The sequence below is a fragment of the Athene noctua genome, chromosome 8 (assembly GCF_965140245.1).
Source record: "Athene noctua chromosome 8, bAthNoc1.hap1.1, whole genome shotgun sequence".
Lineage (NCBI taxonomy): Eukaryota > Metazoa > Chordata > Aves > Strigiformes > Strigidae > Athene > Athene noctua.
The window spans coordinates 28,437,897-28,450,669 of record NC_134044.1 but is presented as its reverse complement, the minus strand read 5'-3'; the positions used below and the strand labels follow the sequence as shown (position 1 = coordinate 28,450,669).

Genomic DNA, 12,773 nt, shown 5'->3' with positions numbered 1-12,773 from the left:
TTATGGAACAATATAACCTACAAGGGGCCAAGCAGTACCTTTCATGAGACAGTGACATACTTGTGCTGCTGTCATTTGAATTTTTATAATGAAGGAACAAAAAAAAAAAAACCCAAACCCCACACCTGATTTAAGAGGCAGAGGTAAAGAAAGCAACAATGAAACAGCAGATGTACTGCACACAGAGTAGTCTGTATAGAAAAGCACTTCGTAGCAACTGTTCCTCCATCTGACATGGAGCTGGTCCCCATGAATTGTACCCACAGCTGAAACACTGGAAAAAACCCTGGTTTCTGCTTCCAGTTAGATAATTGTGCACATCAGTTTCTCTGCGGGTCGCTCCAGTGTAATATATTCCAACAAGGAATGGCACTGCCTGCAGTCCCAGCTAAAAAAGTAAGAAAGCCACAAACAAGCTAACCCAAACAAACCCCTCAAACTCACCCTGATTTAATACCAAATTCCCCCTTACCCTCTCACTTTAAGTGGCTTTCCACCCTCAGCTTACTTAAAAAGCCTTGGAATAGCCCATTCCTATCCCCAAAAGGCTGCCATATCCTCAGATGTCTTCTTTTTAGTCTTGCATTCACAGGGAGCAATAGTTCATAGACTAAGTTCAAATAGGACCCAATTTCAGCTGTTCTTCTAGCAAATGTTTTGGGGACCTAAATACCTTTGATCTTGTTGTTGCTACCTCTTAATATTTAGCAAAGCATTCTAAGAAATTATTCCAGCACTCCTGGCCAGAGCATAACTTCTTTCTAGTCCTCTATTTAGAGCAGTAGCAATTGGATTTTAGTTCAGAGGTCAGTTTTCTGTGTTGTACCAAGACTCAGCTTTTACAATAAAAATGTTAAGGGAGATCCTCCTTACTGACAGCATATCTAATGACCTAAATTTCATGTCATTAAAATCTCTTTGGCATTTTGCTGTCTTCCAGAACAATTAGAACAAATAACCTCTTCCCTGATATTAAGTGCTTACAAGTGAATTTTTTCTGTAGTCACAGACAGTCCTACATCTCCCACTTTAATACTTAGCTGAAATGCAAACACTGAGAATTAACGGAGAATTAATGAAATCTGGCACTAAACAATCAAGACACTTCTAAAAATAAGGAAGCTGCCGAAACTTTTGATTCACTGCAGTGGATGCCATATACGTGTAACAGTCTACATTAACATTTGGGGTTGTATTTTTAGTTCTAAACAAATGCAGCCACTCCCATGCACCCTCAGAAAACACACTACAAGTGCACTTTAAAAGACAAAGCTGAAGAGCCAACAAATGCATTCCACTCCCTTGCTTTCAGCTCAGTCTTACCTGCAAGATGCAGCTCATGATATCAGATGCAATTTTTGCATGTGGTGTGTCCTCATCTTTTCCAGAAGGCTTGAGGTTGTGCTCAAGACATGACTCCCAGAGTGCCACGAGGGCCTTCCCGTGCTTTTCTATGGACGCCGTCTCCCTGATGGCCGTAGTGATACGAGTGATGCAGATTTCCACCACAGCCTGGTCGTTGTCATTGGTCTGGTAGTCCTGGTTCAAACGAAAAAGGTATTTGCCAAAGAACGCCCATCCTTTTCAAGGACCCCACAAAATTAGCCTGAAGACACATAGTCTTTGTAACTGTCCAGTGTCTATTTTCTCATTTCTGCCTTTACAATGAACATTTAGTGTGGTAAAACACAGAAATTAGTCTTCCCATAGACAAGTCACTGTCTTAGGTATTAATTCTCATTATTGTAAAGGTATGGATTACGTTATCAAATTTTTTTTTGGTAGTCTGTCTTGAAGCACAGCCTCCCTGCCCAGGGAGTGCAACCACACACCTTAGAACCACTCACACAGGCCTCTTCTCCCATCACCATCCTAAAACTGAAACTGGAATCGTTATATCCACAATACATATACCCAAACGCAGTGTCCCAAATATTTCACATCATGTCAAGTCCCTGATGTAAACACAGTTTCAATTAGTATCAACGCAACATGAATAAAAGTTAATTAAATAGGCTTTATCACAAAATCCTGTAATCCCCCATAATCACTGACACAGATGCCATGTGGGTGTGAAGTGGCAGCGAAAAGCTGCAGAAGACACAGTCACCGTCCCTCAGTCCCCTATGCTGTTCCACCCTAAAATTAATGAAGATAAAAGACAGGCTGAAGTATTAATCAAGTCATTGGTTTTGCCAGACAAAGCACGGTCATTTTTAAAGGGCTGGAGCCAAGTTCAGCACTAGTTTGCAGAGGCTCCAGTCAGCTCGGGGGTGTGACAGTGTATCACAGGCAGAGGCCATGACGTTTGGGTCTGTCTCAGTGCAATTCGCTGCCTTTACTCACTGCTAGCCCTCTACAAGCTTTGCTTGGTGTGACAGAAAAATCTATGCACTTATTAAAAAAAAAAAAAAGAACACACCCTCGTTCTGTTATATAAGGTTACCTATTGCTAAAGAGGTGAACAACTCAACAGCTGCTGGCAGGGACGGCATGAGAGTGAAGCCCTGGGGAGAGTCACGGCCACTGGCTGCGGGTGGACACGGAGAGCAGAGCGGGCCTGTCCGTGCTGCTGGGAAACTCCTCACATCTGGGGACAATCCTGTGTCCAGGGCTGCTGCTGGGACAGGCCCCGAGCTCCAAAGCCCTCTGGCAGGAATGGCCACTCAGCGGGAGTGGATGGGCTCTGCAGGATGCTGCAGCTGCTTCATACAAGTGGTGTGGGGGTAAAAACGTTTTGTGGGGAATTTCTCTCAAAAACTTTATTAGGGAGAATTTGTGGAAAATCCCTGATAACCTGCAGTTAGGCAAGCTGAAGTATGTCACAAACAGCAGAGGCAATGGCCAAAATAACTTGATTAATATTCTGTAAGACTGTGCAGGTGTAATTGCTGTCCAAGAAATGACCAAAGAGCCAGGGGAAGAGGCTGTCCTGATGGAGGACTCCATTCTGGTTGCAACCAGCAACACCATGATCAATGCTCTGAAAGTCTGCACGCTGCCAAAACTGAATTCTAAAATCACATGCTATATGAAGTGCCACAAAAGGGCACTTGTGAGAACATGTATGTGTTGTAACTGAACATCCTAAGGCTCAGAAAAGCTTTGCCAATCCCTTCAGCAGACTGGAAGCAGGAAGGATGAAGGGGTTTGGGTTTCTTGGACAGCACTTTCAAAGAATTTACCAAAATCCATGAGCCTACCATCATTCAGAACACTTTCTGCTGCAAACCGAACACAACTATACATACCTGCAACCTCCTGCTAATCTTTAATATGCCTTAAATAACTAATGAAAATTACGATAAATATGAACTTGAAATATCTTTAAAAGAAATCCAGCCTGTGGGAACTGGATTTGGTTACCACTTTTTAAAATCTTACACTTTGCTCAGCATTCCTGGGTTTTTTAGAAACTTAAAGTAAGTCCCTAAGATTTCATTTATGAATACATTTAAACTCATGAAAAACGATTAAGGACAACGTTTCACTTACCGCAGATGAACTAATTATTTTTATTTGTTCAAGAGCTTCTGAAAGGCTTCCTTCGATTTCAGCATCCTCTAAGGAGAAAAGATCCCCTGCACGTGAAAGGTCCTTTTGTGCCAAAACCAGCCCAAACAGCTGATGCATGGCTGCGCTCGCTGCCGCTCAGCCAGACCTCGGCACGCACCATGTGTGGGAACAGCTCAGATGAGGATAGAATGCAGACAACCCCGTGGACTAGTGGTCAATTTAATATGATGCATAAATCTGGGGCATATTTCAAGGTTTTCTTGGCGCCAACCTAAAAGGGAAATAAAATTTTTAAAAGGGGGAAATTAGCAAATGCGTTGACTGTCATATTCCAGCATAGCAAAGATTTTTTTAGTGTATACAAGCAGCAAACAGGATCCCCTGATCCAGGGACACCCTTAAGCCCTCACCACAAACTGCATGTCAAAGGACCTTTTGCCCTCAAACGCCAAATAGCTTAAAATTAGCTAAAAATTGCATAATTTTTAATAAATAACCCCCCCCCCCCTTTTTTTTAAATTTCAATGCATATCACCCCAGCAGGATGGTGACTGGACTAACCGCTGAGGGCTACAAACCGCCTTCCTGTGGGCAATAGAGAGCGGAGCTAGAGGAGGCGGGTGAAGCCCCTTTGTTTGTTTTCTGGGTTGTTGTGTCTTGATTCCAGAAATACACTATTAGCAAGATTGAGAAGATAATGATTTTTGTTTAGAAAAACAGCCAGTTTTGTTGCCAAAATGATCCCTGCAGTCTTTTCAAGTCATGTGAAAACAAACACTTGGCTGAGCTGAAACTATGCACTTCTTGGCTGCGGAATTTAGCAGGACCTGAGCCAAGTGGGGCCGGGCACCATGCACACGCTCGTCAAAGAGGACGGTCCTACACTTGAGCCTCAAAACTGGTGTGTTAAGCATTTGCAGAGGAGACATTTGCCTTAATTATAGGAGAAGTTTGGTTTTCTCCACATTTCAGAAGTGCCATTTGTTACTCCAAGACTGCCCGGACTTATGGGTTGACATGGAGCTGAGGATCTGGTGGAGTCGAGAACGGTCAGTGTGAGGTTAATGGAGGAGCTCCAAGGGCTTTTCTACCCTAGATGAATCTGTGACTTGCCTTGTGCTGATGGGTCCCCTCTACTCATACACTTTGAGGCGAGGGTCTCCATGGCCAACCTCAGTGCACATGAGAAAGGGACCAGCAGCACAGGGTCCTCCAAGCCCTGAACATCCCATGGGGCTTAGACACCCTCCTTGGACTTTGCCAAGGCAGGTACAAATCCATGCAGGCAGAAAATGTCTGTCCTCGAGTCTTCTAAGGCTCTCCATGATGGCCCTAGCAGTAGGAACAGGACAAGGGTGGTCCCTCCTCCCTCAGCTCCCCGTTGTACTGCCCTTCTTCCAACCTTTCCCACCAACAACACTCCCAATGACAAAGAAACACAGCAAGAAACTTCAGGCAGAGCTGCGAGGGAAGTGGGATGGTGGAAGAACCTGCTGTTGGAGACCCTACTGAGAAAGGGATGAACCACACAGAGGACGTGTACCAGCACTCACGGCAGCCACACTGAGCTTCTGCTAGCCAAAGGGGACACAAAGACACATAGTGCCATGGCCCTCAGGAAGCTGAGCTGCATGTGAAAGGAGTGGTGACAAATAAGAATGACTCTGTGCCCCGGGAAGCTGCTGCACAGCTCAACAACCTCCCCCCAGCCAAGCTGATGGTCACCTCAAGCTCCCTTTAGCTTTAACTGCATCTGTGTTGGCCATCTTTTAGGACACAAGTGATCATTCTCACTCCTTCAACACCAACATCATCTACACCATCAATATTTTCTCAGTGATGAGGCACGTGGAGGTTAACACAGCATCAGAGAAACCACAAAGTCAGCTGTTGGAGAGGCATTTTGATTCACAAAACAGTAACTGAACTGAATATACCAAAATGTAAAGAACATATACACACACATATATTATATGTATACAGATACCTGACTATGTAGCTGACAAACTTATGACATTAAGGTAGGCCTACGCTAAATATGATACTCATTAATTCGAGAGTCTGTGTTAACTTCAGTTGTTATGCACTGGAAAAGCAGTTGCTAGAACTGGATCACTCTGCCTTTGTTTGTGCACATCACTTAAATGACCTAGTCTGTGTGTCCAAAGAGTAAAATTTCCCTGTAGCTTTACACAGAGGAAAGAGAAGTGTCTGAGATTTGATATATATTAGCTGAAGTGAAATAGAGGAGAAAAGGGAATGTTATGAAAAATAGGCTATTTGTAAGCTGGACAGAGCGATGAAGAGGGTGGGTAAAAGCGTCAAATCAAGGACTCTGTCATCACCACATTTTCCACGCAGACTCACATTAGATGGACCTGCTATAGCAGCCTATGGCCACGGCCACCCTGATGGCATGTGCCAAGCAGGGCAGGCAGAGAGCTCCTGCCCACCAGAGCCCGTGGTGGCCAGCAGCAACCTCTGCAGATGTGCACCTAACCCAGGTGCAGCTTGACATGAGAACATGTAACAGACCACAAATATTACCTCACAAAACTAAAGCTTTCCCTCTGTGTCCACTTATTTATCTAACACAGAATATTTACTGATTTTCAAGGCTAGGAAGAGCTCTACCAAAAACATCTTCCAGATGTGCCTGTGCAGATTCACAGCCAGTTCCTCTAGGTTCTTCTCTTGAGCTGATAAACAAAGTACTGCACTGTCAAACTAGACAGCTTATAATTTTTATTTGAGATGCAGAGTATCCTCAATCCCTGTTACTCTTATTTTTTTTCCTGAAAAATAACAATCGAATAAGGGGAAAAACCAATGCTGAGAACCTTCTGGAAGTCACTTAATGAAACAACCTCTATTTGAATAGCACAAACAGGACCTTGCACTTGATCTGCCATAAGCCCGTTTGAAAGGGTTTTTTCGTTTTCCCAAATCTATTCAATATCATTACACAGGATTTATAGTTTGATTATTTGCAACAGGACAGAAGCAGAAAAGAGCAAATAAGACTGCAAACCCTGAAGCACAGCAGGCTAGATCCTCCTGACAATTGCTACAGCACGGATCAGCAGGGGATGGTGGAAGTACAGAGACTGGGCCCATCATACTCATAATTTCTCAAATTCAAAAATAAGAGTAAAAACTCAAACTGATTTTTTTTTTTTTCTTTTTACCTGGTCATGACTCCAACACGACATCCTCAATGATGGTTACAGGTGTGCAAAGCTTGTGACCTTGGAGACAAAGCCTGACCACCCGCTTTGCTCTCTCCTGCTACCCCGGGCAGCATCCGAGGGCACGGAAAGCCGGGAGCGGGTGGCAGGCAGTGAACCTGAAGCTGTTAATTGCAGTGCCAGGAGTAAGGCATTTCAGGAATGCAGACTAAAGCAGCCTAAAAGTTACCAGCGGCTCGTCAGGTGACTAAAGGAACCTAAATGCAGAGAAGCCTTATCTCTGAATGAAACGCTCTGTTCCTAGGACAAAATACAAAGCCTACTCCACTTGAGGGCAGTTGTTTTTAATAGAGAAAACAGAACTCTCTGTGTTAGTGGAAAGCTATCCTTCCCTGGGAAGGAGGTAAAAAGAACCTCAGTAAGCTCACACTGTTTGAAAGAAAAAGAACAAGTGAACAAACTTGCTACAGAAGAGATTTTCTGTCCAGAGGAATAAATGCTATCATTCTGGAACCCTTTACATGAATACAAAAGAGGGTCTGAAGTTCGCTTTGGCTTTTAACATTACTCTCGTAAGTAGCACAAGACAATCTGCACACATAACGTAGCAAAATGCTCTAGGAATGAAGATCCATTTGAACCCTCCCTTTGATCAGCTGCACTGAAACACTGCAGCCCCTTCTCGGCCTTTCACAAATGATATTCTACTTGCCGTGCTTCTGCAGAAGAGTTTCTCAGAAAGGCCCCATTCTCTACCTGGTGAGCAGACACCTTTTCTGTAAGTTTTACAGACAACACGAAGGACAAGGCAGAAAAACATTTACTTATAGAAGCTCTCCGAAATGGAATTATAGCAAATCTTCTTAATCATTGCATTATGTAACCGTGCTGAAAATACTTTCCCTTGCATAGGTCTTTAAGGGAGAGAATTGTCCCTGAAATATCTCCTTGCTCACTACAAGGCTGTACTGATCCTACTAATAGGTAGCTGGCACTGAGGAAAATTAAAGACATAACATACGTCTTCTAAAATATCATGGGTTTTAATTATTTTTTTTTAAAAGGATCAGGTTGGACAAAAAAATTGCTTCAGAGTATGATCCCTGAGATGTCTCATCGCCTTGACTTTACATCACCTATCAGTGTCTTCTCATTGGGATAGGACAGAGATTACCGTACCTGTCAGATCTGCATCTGGGACAGATCCCACCTATATTTGTGTCCCATGTAGAGGAGCAAGGGAAAATAGGCAAAGGGTCTTGCCAAAGTTTGTCCATCCCACATGGCTCCCCAGCAGCACAGTGTCTGGGGGGCTGGCAGCAGGGATTCACACCTTCTCACGGTCAAAAGGTGCGAAACAAAGCGGGGACTCCAGCTCTTGTAACGAGCTTCAACTCATCATTATGCAGGGAAAAAAGGCCTCAGCTTGTAACACAGACCATTTCCACCGGTTCATGGTGGAGTACCACATCTAATTCAAAGTTTTGATTCTGATTTTTCAACACCTAGTTTCCCTTTTCATGACGAGCTGAAAAGAGCCCTACGTTCCCTGGGACCTTGAAGCTGTTCCCCTCCAAGGTGAGTCTCTTAACTTGCTGGAGGCACAGCATTCTTACCAAAGCTCCTTATCAGAAGCAATCAGAATAAAAGCTAGCCTGACAGGTTTCAGAGCTTGAAGCAATTGAATTGGTCTGTTTGCAAAATAATTCCCCCAATAATAGAAGATTAACAATAAAAATTCTATGTAAAAGGGCAGTTGGACCTAGGGGCATCCAAAAGCCAATTGAACTTTGAGCTAAAAGACTGAGTCTTACAGTTTTATCAGGAACTTGGATTCTGCAGAATGACATTAGAAGGACAAAAAAAAAAAATTAAAAAAAAATCGGTTAAATCAAAGAGGAAGGGGAGAGGATAAAAATTTACAGTGACAGAAATTCTACAAGAAATTAGAATAGTTTCCTTAACTGTCAAAAGACTTGAAATGTAAGTACGGTTGCTTGATTTTACCAGATGGCGCTATCCCACTGAAAACACAAGTGCAACCTTCACAGACCTGTGCAATAATATTGTTAATCTAGTTCCATGCTAAATAACAGAAGTTGAGAAAACCCTCACTATACTGAAGCAATTTTAGGAGACACAGGCCACCTAGAGTTCATGTTAAGTGAACCTTATAGCATCTGCTAGTTTGCTCCCTGCAAAGCAAGAGGCAATTAAAACCTTACTACAGTGTTGAGCCAATCTGTACATGAACTTAGGTTAACGCTGCATTTCAGGAGGTGAAGCATGCACAGTGCCAAACCCTGAGCCAACTCACCCCTGCGGCAACATCCATAACCCGCCAGCACCGGGGAGGGGCCCTGCAGGCTCCCAAAGCCCCCGCCCAGTCGCAGTTGAACACATCAAGAGACAACAGGCCCCCAGTACAAACCATCCCCTTGCTGGAGCCACGCTGAGGACAGAGGATACGCCAAACCCAGCACACTGCCAGGGCTCCCAAGTGAATCCGAGATCCATTCAGCACTTCCCAAATCCCACTCTCCTCTGTGACACCCGTGGGCACCACACACAGCTCTCCTCAAATGCCACGGCACAGCTCCCAGCGGGAGCACGTCCAGCTGGTGCTTCTTGTTGTGTGCTGAAGGACCAAGCTACCACGGCAGCCAAGGCTCTTTGATAAACAAAAGGTAATGCTCATCTTCTGAAGTATTAAAGAAAGAAATCTAAAAGGTGGAAACTGAGCACCCGGTCAAAATAGTAACTTAGGTTTAAGTGTCAAGTAAATTACACAGGAGAGGGAGGTGATCTAATTCTCCTTAAACGGAGGGACTGTGTTAAAGGCCAGAGGTCTTGCTTTACAATGGCCATCTTGGGCAAATCACAGCCCAACGCTTTTGACTATCTATAAAAAGGAAAAGAAAAAAAAAAATAATCAATTTCCTTACCTCGCAGACATGTTGCCATGCTTAATACACTGGATTGTATGAAGTGCTTTGGATGCCTTGGATGAAAGATGCTATAGGAAAGCAAAAGCAAAATAGTATTAGTAACTCTTTGCCTTTTCAGCACTCTGTGTGCAGACTATAAAATACAACTGTGTATTTCACCAAACAGGGTTTCATATTTAGGACATGATCCCATAAAAACCAAACAGGACAGCAGCTCTACTAAACCCTGGGGGAGTTTGTGATGTTATTCACACATTCAACAAAGCGAGGTTTCTATTTCCATTCTCTCTGGGGGTGGGGACAAATGTTTTCAACAAGTGCATATTTAGTTTTGTTTTACTTTTCCATCAGTAGGAGAAAGATTGGAATCATCTTAAAAGCAAACTTTTATTCTGTGCAAACAGTAGGATTCCCTTCTCTTAAAAACCTTATCCCTCATCTTACAGGAAAGATCTGGTTTGTGGAATTAGAAAAAGTATGCCTCAAACAGTCACAGACATTTGTAATATCTCCAAGACTGCTGGATACTTCCTTCCCCACATGCACCCATCCAGGAAAAAAAGAAAGTCTGGATACATTTCCTGGTTATTTTCAGCCTGAAACTTTCCCAAGAACATCCACATATGCGATTTCTGGACAGAATATTGCAAGATATTTCAGAGAACTTTTCCCCTCTGCATTACACTAATAATTCAATTTTATTTTATGTTTGAAAAGCATTTACTCACTAAAATAGAGCACTCTTTCAAAACTTTTAAATAAAGTTCTCACATTTTTCAGTGAAAGAAAAGGATTAAAGATTATATTGAAAGAGCATCATTTTCACACAGGGTGAATAGACTACAGCAGTTCCCATGGGATCAGCTGCATATATTTAAACTCTTCCCACAAGACAACCATTGTTTCCTACAAGCCTCTCTGGTTTTTTTTTTTTTCTGTCATGACAGGTTTCCACACTTCATGTCGTCTAGAAATCCCATGGATGCTGAGCTGGGCCAGATGATGAAACAATAAATTATGAAGTCTACTAATTAGGCTAGGGTTAAAAAAATGGGTATTTTTTGCTAATGAAACACCTTGCTGCAGTCCTGGGAGCTGTGAACTGACTTGCTCTCAACATCCAGTTCTTATACACAAGGCAGCAGGAGTCTCATTGGAGGCAACTGCAAAATAAACAGAGGAATTGTACAGTCTCTTTTAAGATCCATCTCTTCTACCAGAGTTGCGGGACTATACAGCTATCCTCAGTTTGAAGTAAGTTCAGTGTTCTTCCTAGATGTATAAACCAGCATGTTAATATTCTCCCCTGTGATAAACTGGCTTAATCAGTAGGTTTTATAGGTCAGATGCTACTTAAGGGAACCAGATTTCACAGATCTCTGAGGCAATTTTGGCTGCACAATCCATGTTGAACCCAACTGATCCAGAGTGTAAGAATGTACTTATAAACTTAAGTGCTACTTTTGTAAACAGTTTATAACTTGACCAAATTTTTATATATACACACACACACACAATAACCTAAGTCCTGTTGAGACAGTTTTCTACAATTTTCAGTATGTAAGAAAGCCCAAAGGTTTATATTTGACTGCTGTTTCAGAACACACCAATGCCATATATAACACTTCATAAGACTTAACATTTTTTAACATCACTAAGACAGATTTGTAAGAATTCCATTTCTACGTATCTTCATGATGTTAAAATATTATGCTAAAACGAACAACACACTGCTAATATGGAATAAATTGCTTCATACAACAAATAACAACACCCTCCTTGTCATGGTGATGCTGTCATAAGATGGTCGTTTTCAGGTGTTGTTTAATGAGCTTTCATATCTGTGACAAGTTTTCAAGACTGTTGTGACGTTACAGAAAAAAGTTGATGTAAAATTTTACGAAATGTATAAATAAGTATTGCTGTCTAGAGAGAGTGAAAGGCTAAATGGAACAGAGCATGAGAGGCTACAGGTTAGGGTCTCTGAGGTGCCACTCTGGAAGTGCAAATTGGACTAGAACAATAAATAAATTCAAAGTCACAGCCCCTCAAAGCCTCCGAAAGGCTCAATTTCAACCAAACAATCAGTGACCTCCCTCAGGTTCCTCCCAGGTACCTGGCAATGCCCTCCAGTTTCTCTTCAGCACAGGTTTTAATCAGGCCAACAGCTTCCCCAGCCTGCATTTTCAAAGATCCCCTAACGCAAGGCAATAATGCCACGGCACCGGGCACAAAGTGCCTGCTGCGCACGGGGAGGACAGCGAAACCCCTCCGAGCCCCAGGGTGAGGCCAGAGCACTGCCAGAGTAACTCAGGCACTGCCCACTCCGCAGCACACAGCCTCTGCTTTGTCTTTCTGTGGCACTTCAGGCTAACTTACAAAGTTTGTCACAATCACTGTAACGCATTTACACATAATAACCACAGCTCCTGCATTCACAAAAACCCCAGTAACAGTCACACCATTAAAGACCACGTTTCCTACACTCTCAAAAGCCTCTTGCATTATTTAATATTTGGATCTGCTACTCAACTTCTTTCCATGCAGTCATTTCTTCGCTATTGAAAATGTTACATGAACGCATATTTAAGTTAGTTATTCATACCTCTCAGAAGAGAAACTTCTGAAAAACATTAATAATTGAAGGGAAAATGTTGCTCTTTAGAGAAATTCTGATAAAATCCATTACAGTTGTCAGTCCCCCTTCCATCCCCCTGTCTCTGGTATGCGAGGCTGCTGGCTGGGTGCACAGCCTTGTCAAACCAACCGTACAGTCTATTCAGTTACCCTGGAGTTGTCATGTAGAATCAAGCAAACAAATATCTTCTCTCCATTTTCCCCAACTCCGGCACTCAAAACCAGATCAGAACTAATTCTTCACAAAGCTTAACTTCAGCAGCAGCTTGAGTGAAAATGCTCCAAGCTTGATACGGAATTTGAATTAGTTAAAAGGATTTATCAACAGCCAGTGGTTACATTCAGTTAATTAATAACTTGCTTAAGAGTAACGAGGAAATTACAGAAGTTAATATTACTTTTGGGGCCTCTTCTCAGAAGTTGGTGAGAAGGCTGGACCCAGCCTTTCAGTGTCTTTGAAGGAAAGATTAGCCAAAAGAAAAAT

General features: G+C 42.7%; 1 protein-coding gene across 4 annotated transcripts in view; it reads right to left on the bottom strand.

The window, feature by feature from the left end:
* Positions 1-12,367, bottom strand: part of VEPH1 (ventricular zone expressed PH domain containing 1) — an 87,556-nt gene extending 75,189 nt beyond the window's left edge. Inside the window, exons 1-4 of one of the 4 annotated variants that reach the window (XM_074912064.1) lie at positions 12,258-12,367; positions 9,650-9,720; positions 3,496-3,787; positions 1,324-1,539 (exon numbers count right to left, since the gene is read on the bottom strand). In XM_074912064.1, coding sequence (XP_074768165.1) covers positions 1,324-1,539; positions 3,496-3,633 — 354 coding nt within the window. In that variant the 5' untranslated portion in view covers positions 3,634-3,787; positions 9,650-9,720; positions 12,258-12,367. Of the gene's footprint in view, positions 1-1,323; positions 1,540-3,495; positions 3,788-4,051; positions 4,147-6,704; positions 6,807-9,649; positions 9,721-11,768; positions 11,826-12,257 lie in introns of those variants that run through there. The other 3 variants (XM_074912065.1, XM_074912063.1, XM_074912066.1) reach the window with 3 other exon arrangements.
* Between the last annotated feature and the right edge of the window lie 406 nt (positions 12,368-12,773).